This window comes from Pipra filicauda, unplaced genomic scaffold (assembly GCF_003945595.2).
Source record: "Pipra filicauda isolate LSUMZ 115617 unplaced genomic scaffold, ASM394559v2 scaffold210_size2929891_pilon, whole genome shotgun sequence".
NCBI lineage: Eukaryota > Metazoa > Chordata > Aves > Passeriformes > Pipridae > Pipra > Pipra filicauda.
Window position 1 is genome coordinate 2,411,758 of NW_024104322.1, and position 14,879 is coordinate 2,426,636.

The following is a 14,879-nucleotide window of genomic DNA, read 5'->3' on the forward strand; positions in this document are numbered from 1 at the left end:
CCTTCAGTGTCCTGTCATGGGTCAGCATCCCCACAAGGTACTGACCTGCCAAGCCTGACAGTAATGAAACAGATTGTTATGAAATCCTTCTAGAGATACTGCATAGGTTGTTTGGGCTTTTCAAATGCCTGTATGCGTCAGTGTAATGAGAACTTGGCAGAGGGCCTGTACTCCATGACACCTTCAAGGATGTCTTTGGAAAAACCTTGAGGTTTTGCATCTTCCTTGGAAAACAATGCTGTGGAAAGGTCCGATCTGCTCATCAGAGCAGAACTTATTCTTCAGCCATTGCATGAGTGCACTTGGGTTTTTGTTCCAGAGACTTGTGTTTTAAGATGCTTCGAGGATTACTAGTACATGATAGACAGGTTTCTTTTGTGAACTTGCCTCAGTTGCTGGAAAGCCCAGCCAGGACACTTGTTTTGTTCAATGCACCGCAGCTTCTTATCAACCTGTTTTGACAGAAGAAGGTGTTACTCGCTCCAAATAGTCAAAATAACTAATTCAGCTCTGGGAACGGCAAAGCTACAGTCCTTGTCAGAGGATTTGTGCCACTGTCATTATAGTCAAAACCAATTTGGACACAGCTTCCCAGTGCTGAGCACACAGGTGACTGCAAATATTCATGACTGTTAATAGCCAGGCTGTTAATTCAGATGCTTCAGTACAGATTTGAGGACATCTGGTTAATTTATGACATTTGTGGGTTGATTTGAGTCACCATTCACTGGCATCTTGTCTGCCGGTGGAGAGACTAAAAGCTGCCTGTTAGAAAGTGTGTTGCAAGATGTCACCCCAGGGTATGGCCTCTCCCATGGCTTTGTTCCAGAGATGAAATACAGTTAAATGCTCCCATGAGCCTAGTGGTCCTAAATATTCTCATGGTGTGTGCAGAACACAAAGGGACTGTTAACATCTGAGCCATCAACTCCCTGGTTCCGTAATGATTTCAGCACACTGAGATCCTCAGGTGGCAGGTCCTCCCAGCCTTCAGTAGTACTTGTTTTTCCAGCCTGCTGCTGATGGTGGTATTGTGTATTTTGCAAACAGCACAAACCCCCTTGGCACGTGGAGCAGCAGGAGTGTTTGGAATTGTTAACCCACAAAACCTGAGAAATGGGAGGGGTGGTTGTTTTCCTTTAAATGCTTCACTTAATGGACCTACATCTGCCTCCTTTCTCCTCATCCACCAGCAGTACTTTCCAGTCTTTGCCATCTTGGGAACTGCACATATGTGTTCGGTGAGACTTGGCAGAATTGTTCTTTGTTTTACCCCCTCCAGACAGCCATGGATAGCCCCCAATGTCTGGTAGTTTCTAACCATCAGCTTACTACCTTGGCTACCCTCACCAGCATAAGGCAGGCAAATTCCTATTGTCTGTGAGAGGACTGAAGGAGCTAACTTAGGGCTTTGTTTCCATGTTTGAACATTTTTCAATTACTGAGTGTCAGAAAAAAAAGAAACTCAAAGAAATTCAGTACACTAAAAATGCACTTGCAGAGGCTAACAAACGCTAGATCTAAATGGTTTAGAATAATAAAGAAGAAATAAGGAAAATATTTCTTTGGTTGCTAGGATGCCTTTTTATCATTGAATTCAGTTAGTGGTTTTATTTTTATTTAGATGTGTGACTTATTTATTGTGGTTAGAGCATTGTTGCGTGTATTCTGACAATAAATCTAAGCAAATGAGACAGTTGGATAACACTTTGATGTGAAAATTAGGTTTGAAATGTAGATTGGCCCAGAATTTTAATATTTATTTGAAGGAAAAATAATAAAGAGAGTTATTGATAGAAATTTGTGGTTGTTCTTTATTGGAAATGCTATAAGTGGTATTTACTAGGATATGTGTCCCTGAAATTTATTCCATTAGCACAGAGACACTTTGCATCTCGTGCAGCTGAGAAAAGTAGAGCAAATTCAAGGCAGATATTTTCCTGCTAGCATTACAGCTCCGCCTGGGAGCTTTAGCATCACGGAGGGAAATATAGGTCTGGCTCTTTGTCTTCTGCTTTTTGTGACAAAGGAATTCCCATCTGAATCGCTCTGCTCTGTCCAAGCCCCCTCCGAGCCTCTGGGTTAGCAGCAGTCAGTCTTTGCAGTGTTCTGACGTCATCCCGTGTGTGCATAAGCTCCGCTATTGTCTTACGGCGAGCAGGGGCTGGGGATTGCAGTATCTGGTGGCTGATACCTATTCCTGCCTGCCGGTATCACGGAAAGGACGCTAGCCTGCCCTTATCACTCGGATTTAAAACAGAAGCTCCTGGTTTTTGCTTCCTGAAGAAGGACCTTCACTGCGGTTGCAAGGAAAAGCTGTCTGCGGTGTTGAGCAGAGGACGGGAGAGGAGGAGAGAGAAGAATCTGGCAGCTTGGATAGCCTGGACTGCATTGTCTGGCTTCATGACCCCTGCTGCGTAGCAGTCTCATCCCTACTCTCATACGCTCCCTCTGTCTTCCACTCTTTTCTTCTTTGCTTTTTAAAATAGCAGCATCTGGGGAGAGCCATGTTTGGCACTGAATCTTCATGTAAGTAAATGCATCCCACTTACATCCTTTTTCTGTTGAGTACAGGGCTTGTTTTCCTCACTCTACCCACCGCGTTTGCATTCTCTTTGCTGTAGGTCGTGGGCTAAAAGCTGTGGTCCTTGCCTGTTTGAGAAGGGATGAAAAATGCCAGAGGGGAAGCATTTACCTCCTTATTGTGGGTACATCCTTGATACAAGCAGCAAGACAGCATAGGGCTGTCAGCACTGCTGAATTCAGGCCACTGAAAGATGGGGGGAAAAGGCAGTTTTGCTTGAATGTGTCAATAGATAAGATTGCATCTGTCAATGACCAGGAGTTGCAAACACTCTTAATGAATGCACTAGTCAGATGATATGTTTGGGGACTGTAAATGCTGCAGTATTAGATGGGCGAGAGGTTGGGGAGAGTGATTTAACCTGCAGGAAAAGACTATCTAATTTGCTTCATTTTTGTGTCTGGGAAAAAGGAGGCTTGTATGCAATCCCTCTTGTAACTGCAGAATCCAAAATTAAATTGGGTGGAATTCTAAATATGAGGTGAAAAATGCAAAATAATAGGATCATTTATTTGTTTCTTCCTGATCTTTGTTCTGGAAAATCTTAGCCGAGGAAGTATAATAGCAGTGCAGTATAATAGCAGTGCAGATGCATGTCACTGAAAGCAAGCCAGTTCTGCTTCAGTGGGAACAACAATTACCTACCTGGCAAATCTGTCCATGGAGGAAGGCTGGGGGTTTATGTATAAATAATGCTGCTGGTGACAGTGCGGCTGTGTGGAGACCAGTCTGATCCAGTGATTATTGGGTGACTGAAAAATAGAAAACAGTCGGTTCACGCTGTATTTTGTGCACAAAATAGTACTGTATGTTGAAAACATGTCTCATTTGAATGTGAAGTGGTGGCTTTTATAGAGCATTATACCGTGCAGTGAGGTGTAATGTCTCCATGCACTTAGGCTGGGACCCGTTCTGTGTCTTGGCTCTTCCTGGGAAGTGGCAAGAGCATCGGAATACCTCATAGTCACATCCTCCTGGCTGTCAAACCCCTTGCTCCCAAAGGGTTAATTGGTCCTGTCACCTGGTTCTGGTAGCTCCCTCTCTCCTCTGCCACCTGGTCATGGTCAAGGTCAGGCAGGACAAAAACAAAATTTGCCTTTAGATTTCTTTTATTTGGGGACGAATTTTTCATGCACAGTTGTAAACATGTTTGCAGCTCTGGGTCAGCGGAGCATGAGCAGAGATGCCAAATGTAGCTGCGTCTATTTCTGCCCTGCCAGATCTGTGAGCCCCGACCTCTGTATCCATGGGCTCTCTGTCTGCAAAATGCACAGAACGTGCTCTGAGATAAAATCAGTGCCCTACCTGCCCTCTTGCAGAAAGGTATAGTGCTTACTCAGATTGTTCAGTCTTGTTCATTTTCTTGGGTTACAAGGCGCATTGGCTAAAATAACTGGCTTGTGCACCAGCAGCTGTGGCTGTTTTTGTTTCCATGGTTCCCACAATTTAGGAAAGGGTGATGGGAGCTTCCGTGACAGCCACTATCTGTTTCCAAGAGAGGTCTACAAACATTATTTGCTTTTAAAAAAAGGGTTAAGCAGAACATGGCTAGTTGCCATCGATTCGAGCAGAGGCTGTGGTTGGTCTCTGCCTGCAGTCCCTGACCTGACGAAGAGAAGGGCAGTGTGGTGGCCTCGCCTTTGTTCAGACCAACTCCCATACGCCTCTGCTCAGGCCTGGACCTCCTGCCCAAGAGTTCCTCTGAAAATTGGACAGGCTGCCCCATTGCCTACTGCTGCCAGGTGCTGGCAGGCGGGAGGAGAGTGGAGTTACTGGTGCTGCCCCCCTGCACACCTGCCTGCACAGGCCAGTCCTTGCGTAACCAGCCCTGCCCACACCACTGCTGGAGGCAGAGCCGGTTTGCTTTCAAAGACAGAAGATAGTATCAAAATTATTTTAATCAGAATGCAGTCACAGCTAAGAGGTTTTTGGTCTTCCCTTTCCTCCTGTCTTCTTCGTATTTCCAGGCCATCAAATGATAACAGTGGTACTAATTGTTAATGTTTCTACCTGGCTAGAACATAAAGTAATACAAAATGAAATAAAAATATTCAGATCATCTGGACCTTGAAAATATAACAGACGCCCTTGCTGCTGCTATCCAAAAAGCATTAAATGAACAGATTTCATTTTTTTTAATCCTGTTGTTTACACATAGTGTTTAGGATTTTATTTCTCTTCTGTCTGATTAAAAAAACAAGAAAAATGGTCAGAAGCAAATACTGGTTCAGAACCTTTAGTCTGTCACTCAGTAGCAAAATATTTTAAATGTCAAACCAACTCTCAAATCCTGGTCTTTCTTTTTACTTGTAGCAGCAGTCAGAAGGGCAGTAAAAGATAGTCTGAGGGCTGTTGTAGGAACAGGCATCTGCTTATCACCTCCTGGGTGGAGGGAAAGACAAACAGCCAGTGACGCCGGCCCATAAAGGGGGATAAGGCAGCAGGCAATGCACAAACATCTGCTGACACTCCAGCACATGATGAGCAAGGATAGAGAGTGCAAAGCAGAAAACCCAGGAAGTGTCTGTGGAAGGGTTGCACTGTGGCAGAGTACTTGCTGTACGGTCATGGTCATTTTTTTCCATTGGTCACATGTCCTCTTTATAATCCCCACAGGAAACATATGCGCCAGAGACCCTTCGTCTTCGGTGCTTTTGTGCTGATCCACTGTCAGACATGCTGCTGGGGCAGTGTCAGGGGGCTCCGTGCATGAGGAGGCAGCTGTCCATCCCACACCACCCCTCCTGCTGACCCGACAGATTTTTCTGATTTCCATAATAGTTTCACATTCTGGAGGGAGTGAATAAAATCTGCTTTGATAAAGCTTGAGTTGAGAATTAAGTCTTTTTGAAGGTGAAATAGTGTTACAGTGCTGCCCTGAAGCGGGGACATGATGGGGCTCTGAACAAGTGACAGGCTGGTCCCCATGAGAAGGACACCCTCAGCTCAGGAAGAAGAGGTGATCCCAAACCTAGCAGAAATTACCAGCAAGCATCCCTTGTCTAACTAGGAATACTGTCAGTTGCAGGCCTATATGAGAGACAATACAAGCACAAATTAAACGAAAATGTGAGAGCAGTCACAGTCGGTGGGACTTAGCAGTGGTAGGGGGAGGTCAGGGGAATGCAACTCCATCAAATCTGTCTTTATATTGGTAAGGAATGGGACAGGATGCAGTTCAGAGCCTATAAAGCAAGCAGAGAGGCTCAGAGAGCCATTTCATGTGTGTCTGAGAATGTGCACCATGCATATGTGCTTCAGATACCGCAGAGAAACTCAGTAGGAAGCTGCGAGGGAGGGAATCACACCCCTTCATGCCGCTTGCCCTGGTGGTGTTAAAAGGACCGAGGTGCATGCTGTGGAAGTCTGAGGTGATGTTCTCAATGCTGCTATGTTTGTTCATGCTGGGGCGTTTTAACCTAACAGCAGTGCTGAACTGTGAGGGTTATAGGGGAGGTTGTCTGGGAAGTACTCTTCCAGCCTGGGCTGTTTGAGAGATGCTCATGGTGGTCCCTGTCTGGTAGATCAGCAGCTGCACTCTGGAAAGCAGAAGGACTCTGGACCAAATGAGGGCTGACCAAAGGGCTGGAGAAATACAAAACCAAAGGCCATCTGGAGCTTTCCTCTGCCGCGAGGCTAATGCTGGAATGCTGCTCTCTGGGGGGAGGCTGAGGACGGCTGTGGAGAAGGGGAAACCTTGCCCACTTAAGTGTGCCAGGAAAAACTGCTGTGCTTGCTTAGGCGCACTGTACTGTCTTCTGCTCTGTCTGTTCAGGAGGTACCTTTGTTCCTAGGCATTTTTTCCCAAACTCTCTTCCAGCCAAAATGTAATAAATGGCAAAGGTTACACCAAGATAATTGATTTTATGGCGTCAGAAAAGTAGTTTTACAAATCCCTGCAAAACATCAGCAGCCAACAGTGGAGAAATGGGAGACCTTAGCATCAGATATTGAGAGCCAGAACAATCTGATCAGTATGGGTGCTGCCATCCTGGGCTGATGTGCCTGCCTCCTCTGTTTTCAGCACTGGTAATCACCCCATCTGTGGGAAAATGAGCCAAAACCTGACCACTTTTGCAGGTAGTTTTGAGCATCTTGGCTCCCCAGGCTGGTTCATGGGGTGGTTAAGTGAGCAGCAGCAAAAGGGAGGGTGCAGCATGATTGTTGAAACTCTGGTGGGATACCTTGGCAAGACTGGGCTCCACTGAACCAGCAGATGACCAAAATGCTCCTTTTTTGAGCATAAATAGCCCACTGCCATCCTAAAAGGCCAAGACCAGCAAGTAGCAGTAAGTATAGCCACAATTCCACAGTGATGTCACACTGGTTTCTCAGGCAACAGTACATCAAAGAGAGGTTATAGGAAAGTACCAGAAGCTGTAACTTTAAACCTGTGTATTTGGCTGCTGAGATTCCTGTTGTTCCCCACAGAGTCAGGACTTTTGAAAAAATTTCAGAACCAGGTCGAAATGAGGCTTGGCTACAGCAGTATCAGATGCCAGAGTAAACTTGGGTTATGAAAGGGATTGAGATTACAGAAGCTGTGATAAACTTGGCAAATGTATCAGTGAAATTTCAAGGTATTTGGAGAGAAAATGTAGTCTCACCTTCCACTTACAGTAGATTTTGAGGATTTACCGAGTGCTAGTATTGTTATTTTCTAAATGAATGCATATTTTTAAAGTACAAACCTGAGATAAGAGAGGGTTCTGCAGGTTCTGTAAACTCCCTTGGCTGTACCACTTTATTAGATGCCTGAGGTATGGTCTCCAAGGCTTAACTGCATGTTCAGGAGGACAGGAGATTGAAGCGCAGCCCTCCTACTCCGGCAGCACGAATGGCAATTTGAATTCACTGTGTTGAGCTGTTCACAAGCACTGTCGGAAGAGTTTAAGTGCACCTTGTCCTTTCTTCCTCCACAAAGAAGAAGTGAACTGAGACATCTCACAGGCTGGATCTGACTCATGAATTTGACAGTCTTTGGTAGTTTGTCTCTTGCAGCCCTGGATCCCCTTTCCTATCTCGTTTAGAGGTTGCAAGGGTCTGATGTAGAGTTACTGAATACAGTGCTAATCTCCCATGTAGCTGTGTCCACACATGAGCTTCTGGAATGGGGAAGAAATCTGAAGGTACATGAAGTGAATAGGTAGCCTTTTGCTTGTCAAATCATTTGGTCTTTGCCATAGTTAAAAACATGAGCTATAATTAGTGGACAGGTCTGTGATGGGTCAAAGATGACAAAAGGTCTTTCAGATTTAAGATAAAAATCATAGAATAATTTAGATTTGGGGGGACCAGCACTTCCCTCAAAGCAGGACCCATCTCCAAGTTAGAGCCAGTGACGGATATGAGCTGAATCAATTGACATGTTTGCAAAATGTTATGAGATGAAAACAAGCTTCAGCTTTGACCAGTTTAATTTACAGGACCAGAAATAGGGATAAATCCTCATACCCAAGGACAACTGAAAGATTATTAGAGTCCCTTTGGGCTGTGTGACCTAGATAGGAAGTGCAGTATAAGCAGTGAGAGCTCTGTCGTATTATTTGAGCTGGGGTAAAAGCAGTAGTGTTTCATTGTAATTTAGGGATAATTAATTGTCATGCCTGGAAAAAAAACTTATTCACAGAAGAATCTAAGTAATCTCTTTTTGTTTGAGCTAGAATCCCCTGCTTGATCCCTCAAGCGCCAAGAAAAGGTCTGTTAAGTGCCATGAAAAAAGCATGTGGGATTCAGAGAGACAGAGTATTCCAGATTTTCTAGATTAATAGGTATCTTTTCCATTTAGTGAAAATACTGATGGGATGTCACTGTTTAGATCCTGTCATATAAAGGTTACTATCTATAATGGGAGATTAAAGAATCTTAAAAATGCCAATATGTTCCCTATTGAAAAAGACAGAATGTTATATTAGCAAAATAAGCTGTAAAACTACAGAGAAAAAAACACTTGCTACCCAGAATCTGGTGTAGCTCAGTGAAAAATTGTCTGACTTTGCTGTGTTTCGTCAAGGTGAAACTTACACTGAGAGATCAACTTCAGATGCTGAGAAATTGAGAGTGGAAGTGAACCCGTATTCTGCCTGGACCAGGAAATGTGCCATTGCTCCCCATAATTAGATGGAATTAGTATTTTAGGACTTCCTAGCTCTCTCTATGAATTTAATTTGGAAATGAGGTTTGTCAGGTGTTTTGATCAGTACAGGGGAAGGAAAACTCTTGTGAAACTACATGGCAGCAATACAAAATTAAAGTATGACATGTTTGACCTCTTTTGTGAAACTGAGTGACTGGGAAGGTCTTCCTTGGTGCATACTTTGAGGGTTGCTGAGATAGTGTTTCAGCCTAGATAGAGGAGGAGCCTCAGGTGAAAATGATACAAAGTTGGTGAGCTTGTCAGAGAAAGTATATAGCTATAGTGGGAACTTTCCAACTTTCTGTAGCCCTTATGCTGTTTTTGTAAAGGTTTGACTGAACAGTGAAGAAAGATGAGAGTGGTAGGAATGAGCTCTGGATGAAAGTGCCTTGTGCTCAAAAGGACTGTAGCCTAAGAAGCCATGAGGAGATTTTGAAGATGCCAATGGAAACATGAGCCATCTCCCTTAACCTTCACATTTAACATGCCACTCATTAGCCCAGTGATTTTGCAATCTGCAAATGCCAACTTTCATTTTACTGCTAGGAATGAGTCTAGAAAAGCTGTTGTGTATTTGGATTTCCTACTGTACTCACTTGAGTGTGGAAGTACCCATCTTATAGCACATCAAGAAGTTTTAAGAAGATATGGTCTTGATGTTGATGAGTTGTAGTTGTGCAAGTGCAGCAGAAGAAAAATATACTCAATTACATATTTTTAAAGTTCCTGGATGGGAATAGAAAAAGGAGACTAGATATTTTTAACTTCATGTATTTGCTGCATTTTTTAACAGTAAGGGATTGTATGATGAGGGCACTGCTAGAAAGCAAATCCTGAGGGGAAGGGCATCTATTACAGCTCCGTGGAAGTCAAAAAATGGCAGTGGACTCTACTTGTAAGACCTGTGCTAAAAGAAAAGTAAAAACTTATGCAAGAAGATAACATCCCAGGCAGAACCTCAACTGTATAAATCACTGGCTTATGGATACCTAACACGAGTGACACTGACTCTGAACTGACTTAGCACAATTAAAATATTGCTGGTCACAAAAGAAGAGAAAAGCATTATAATTAGCAGTACTGAAAGATGCTAAAAAGGTATATTTAACATTTTAAAAAGGACCTGAATGTGGAAGATATTGGCACTAACCTTTTTTCCTCTCAACTGCATTCATTACTGTCATTAGTAAAGTATTTAGGACTGTTGTAGTGGCAGTAAATTGTGCCGCTGTATTTGCATCAGAGTAGGTAGTAATGAGTCACTCAAACTATCAGCTGATAAAATACTCTCAGACCTTAATTTAAGTTATCAAAGAGAATACAGTAGATGAGAAATGTCAATTAGCTGGCAAAGAAACATGTCAAGTTGTATGTGAAGATCTCATGAAGTGCTTTGTCATCCACAAGCAGTCTAGCTGCAAAGCCCTGGAAGTTTTAAAGGCAATGGATGGAGGCAAAGGCCTGCTAGAGGGTTAAATGAGCCAGGGAAAATGTTCCTCTGACTCTGCAACATGCATCAGCCTGACTGTTCTCTGCATCCTCTGCTGCTTGCGTGGTCTGCAATGATAACTTCAGATAAGCTGTTCAGAGCGAATAATCGATTGATAATCGAGCTGCTTGTGCGGATGGATGGAGAAAAGCTCCAAATGATGGAAATGAGCAGCCAGATTAAAAAGCAACAAGATCTAATCTGTAAGAATCACATTCAAGAGTGGAAGTTCCTCCAGGAACCCACGGAAGTGTGAGAGGCCTAACACATGAACATCACACAGGAGGATAAAGTGTCTTTGGTCACAGGACAGGAGTGGTTCTGTGCGGGAGCGGATTCCTCTACGATTGTTGACCTGCTAGAGATATCTCTCTGCAACTTTGGCTGGAGTGTTCTGATAGCACAAGGAGATAGCAATGGGATGAAGGATTTCTTGGGTGTTAAATAAGACATACTGCCTTATATTTAGTGTCATTTACACTTGCCACATTATAGTGGGACTAGGGAATATTGCCCCCACCCACAGGGATACAACAGCTACAATAACAGAGATATTAAGTTGCCTACTCAAGATAAAGCACTAGTGGTCTGTCACATCAGGGAGGGGTCCCACAGAGAATGGGCATTCAAAGGCCTTTTCTAAACTTATCTTCCATAGGTATAAGTATTTTCACAGCTGGGGTTCTCGTTGTGCTAGGCTACACCTCCACGCCATGGAAGGTGGCACTGCTGTGGGCATTGTGCATCACAGTGACCATCTGGATGCAGAGACATTCACTTGGTCGCTCTGGGGCATTGCATGTGTGCTAATGACTTAGACTCTCTGTGGGGCTTGGCTGCCTGTCAGAGAGGAATGAAGCTGTAGATTTAATGAAGCTGTAGATTTCAAACAGTGCCCTGTACTGCAGCAGTTTAGTGAACTACGTGCCTGGCATTTAGTTAGGTTATGTCTTGTTTGTCTGTCTACAGTGACATTCAATTAATTCTTCCATAAAATACAGATAAATACACAGAATTACTCAAAAGGACAAAAAGAAAAGGCTTATGTTTGGACTTACCATCATCCTTAATAGTATCCCCTTAAACAGAGAGGCTCCCCTGGGGGAACAAAGAGATATGACTCTCTAATCTGGAACGTCAGCGCAGCCGCCATCACTGTAGAGCGAGTCGCTGCCGGCAGCAGCTGCTGTCTGCAGGCTGGCAGCAAATATGGGCGTCTGCATTTTCAATTATTGTCCTTTGGGACACTGGTTTGTATGTACTCCAGATTTGCTTTGGTTTAACATGAGGAAGAAAGAAGCACTCTATGTCATTGAACAATCTGACTATGGACAGAGGAGTTTAAAAGAACCTGCCAGTTTTTGTTTATGTATGTAGTATGTGTGTTTATTTATCTGTGTCTTTATTTATTTTACTTCTACAACTGTTGTCAGTTAAAACTATTAACTGCCTTTTTTTAACAGACTAGTTTACTGAAATTAAAGTAGTTTTTTCCTAGTGAGGGAAAAGCCTGTCTCCCTATATAGCATATCATCGCTGATGAGAAGCTGTGGTCTTCCTGCTTCTTGCCAGGGAGTTCAATACCATGGCAGTCTGTAAATCTTGTTATTCCTGTGTGTGGGGACTCCAAAAGTTTACATATATCTGGAAATTGGACTACCCTCTCATCTCCAGAAGCATTTCAGACATACTGACAAATCAGTGTTGGAGCTATATCGCGGGCGGTATGGGGAAGCCTGCATTGCAGCTGACTTAGGTGCTGCCTTATGTATAGGTAAGGGATGATCATACTATCAGGTTGGCTTTCAAAAACTATAATTTCATCTCTAAAAATCAGCTACTGGAGGTTGCTGATTGCTTTCTGCTGATTTTTGTTTTGGTTGGTTCGTTGTTTTTTGGGTTTTTTTTAAATTTGCTAAAATCTGGATGTTAGTACTGTTTCTGAAGTTCATTCTGGAAATACCTTTCAAAGGAAAAGATGCACAGCTATTTCAACTATTAAATTCTAAACTTGAATCACAGTTGTTTGGCTGTGCTTCTGCTTTCTAGCATCCAAACTCACAAAATTGGTCTGAATAAATAATTTTGAAGAAGAAAATGAGGACAACCAGTCAAATAATAGCAGAAGTTATCAGTGGTTATAGTCAGAATTAAATCTAATCAAAATAAACTTGTCAACAGTAATCTAAGATGTTAATTGATAAAATAATTGGCAAATAAGATAATCATGATAGGACAAGAACATGACCAAGTGCCCTCTACTGGGTTAAAAACTGGCTGGATATCCAGGCCCAGAGAGTGGTGCTGAGCTGTGCCTCATCCCGTTGGCAGATGATCACTAGTAGTGTTCAGGAGAGATTCAGTATTGGGCCTGGTCCTGTTTAATATCTTTATTGATGATTTGGATGAGAGGATCAAGTGCAACCTGAATAAGTTTGCTGAGTTGGGTAGGAATGTTGATCTGCTGGAGGGGAGAAAGGCTCTGCAGGGGGATCTGGACTGGCAGGATCGATGGGCCAAGGCCAACTGTATGAGATTCAGTAAGGTGAAGTGCTGGGTCCTGCCCTTTGGTCACAACACCCCCATGCAGTGCTACAGGCTGAGAGAAGAGTGTCTGGAAAGAGTCCCAGTGGAAAAGGACCTGGGGGTACTGGTCGACAGCCATCTGAACATGAACCAGCAGTGTGACCAGGTAGCCAAGAAAGCCAATGGCATCATGGCCTGTGTCAGAAATAGTGTGGCCAGCAGGACCAGGGCAGTGATTGTCCCCCTGCACTTGGCACTGGTGAGGCCACACCTTGAGTACTGTGTCCAGTTCTGGCCCCTCACTACAAGAAAGACATTGAGGTGCTAGAGCGATTTAAGAGAAGGACAACAAAGCTGGTGAAGGGTCTAGAGAGCAAGTCATATGAGAAGCAGCTGAGGGAGCTGTGGGTATTTAGCCTGAAGAAAAGGAGGCTCGGGGGAGAACTTATTGCTCTCTGCAACTACCTGACCGGAGGTTGTAGCCAGATGGAAGTCAGTCTCTTTTCCCAGGCAACTAGAGACAGGACCAGAGGAAATGGCCTCAAGCTGCGCAAGGGGAGGTTCAGGTTGAGCACCAGGAAGAATTTCTTCATGGAAAGGGTTGTCAGGAATTGGAATGGGCTGCCCAGGGAGGTGGTGGAGTCACCATCCCTGGAGGTGTTCAAGAAATGACCAGACACGGTACTTCATGCCATGGTCTAATTGACAAGGTGGTGATCAGTCAAAGGTTGAAGTCAATGAACTTGAAGGTCTTTTCCAACCTCTTCCAATAGAGAGCTACCTATGAGCAAAAATAGAGGTAACTTATTTTGTTCTTTATAAAGCTGCTTTTTCCAGGGCCTTTTACATGAGTCCAAGGCAAAACACAACCAACCATCATGGACTCAAGTTTTATCTGTCCAAGTGATTTCACACCAGCTATAGCAACATGCTAATGTGCAAAAATAAGTCAAGAACAGCAGTTGTCTCACTGCAATCAAGTTTGAGTGTTAGCCATTTGCAGCTGGTCGCCTTTTCTGTGGGAACAGCATGTCAGGGTGAGTTTGAGCCATGAGTGACTTGGCCCAAATAGGTGTTGAAAACATTTGTGCTGAATTCTTAAGAGCTTAGGCTGATTGATGAGATCAGTCTTTTCTGTGATTACTATTCTCAGAAATAGTACATCATCTCTTACAAGGTTTGTCTCAATATGTTCTGACTTAGGTTTAAATAAAAGTGTGGGGTTTTTTAAAAAAGGTTAATTAGTATGGTATAAAAAGCCCTACAGACTCTCAATTGGGACTAAATTGAGTTAACAAGGTGTGGGTTTCAGATTAATTGAAATAAACCTTCTTAGCTGAAATAAACTCTCTTAGCTGAAATAAGAATGTACATGAACCACTGTACAAGAATGTACATACTGCATCAAAGCAGTACAGGCAGGTCAAAGAACTTTAAAGTAATATTCATGTAAAAATGTCATCATGATTTATTGGATTTGGTTTTAATGTCTTTCATAGTACTCCTTGTAGTTTTCAGAAACTCAAAATGAAATATCACCTTTGTTTTCTGTGTTCTCAAGTCTCTTGACAAGCATGAATGACCTTGGATAAAGGGTTTGAAGTTCGCATCTGCTGAAGATGAACTGTGGTTTCCAAGCATAACAAATGAATAACCTTGTTTTCTTTCATCTTGCTGCTGTGCAGTCGGCCCTTTGGTGATATTTCTGAAAAGCTAACAATACATATTTGGAGGATGCCAAGAAAATGGGTAGTATTGCCCAACACATAGATGCAGCCATGCTTTCCTTAGATACTTCCTTGTTGAAAGAGACATGTCTCTTGTAGTAGCAGAGTCAACAATTCTGACAGCACGAGATGAGAAGGGCCACCTTAAAGTTAGGAGGATATTATTTGTAATAGTCAGCACTTAAGCCATTGTTCAAGGTAGTATAAAAGTTTCTCTACACCAAACAGCCTATTGTTTATGTTCTGTTCTGTATCTAAATACCAAACTTGAGCTCGTTTTAAAACTTGAGATTCTGACAAAAAAACAGGAGTTGAGCACAACATATATTTTGCAAGCTGTTGCAAAATCAAGCACGGGCTAAGTAGCTGATCTTGGGAGACTGAAATAAACTGAAGAAGAGTGGTTGAAAACCTGAA

At 43.1% G+C, this 14,879-nt stretch overlaps 1 protein-coding gene across 2 annotated transcripts in view; it reads left to right on the top strand.

Moving 5' to 3' along the window:
• Positions 1 to 14,879, top strand: part of ST7 (suppression of tumorigenicity 7) — a 143,278-nt gene that overhangs the window by 36,316 nt on the left and 92,083 nt on the right. The window contains exon 1 of one of the 2 annotated variants that reach the window (XM_027731060.2): positions 2,127 to 2,529. The exons of the other annotated variant lie outside the window; for it this stretch is intronic. Within the exon in view, the coding sequence (XP_027586861.1) occupies positions 2,508 to 2,529 (22 nt within the window). The 5' untranslated portion in view covers positions 2,127 to 2,507. Of the gene's footprint in view, positions 1 to 2,126; positions 2,530 to 14,879 lie in introns of those variants that run through there. 2 annotated transcript variants of the gene reach the window in all.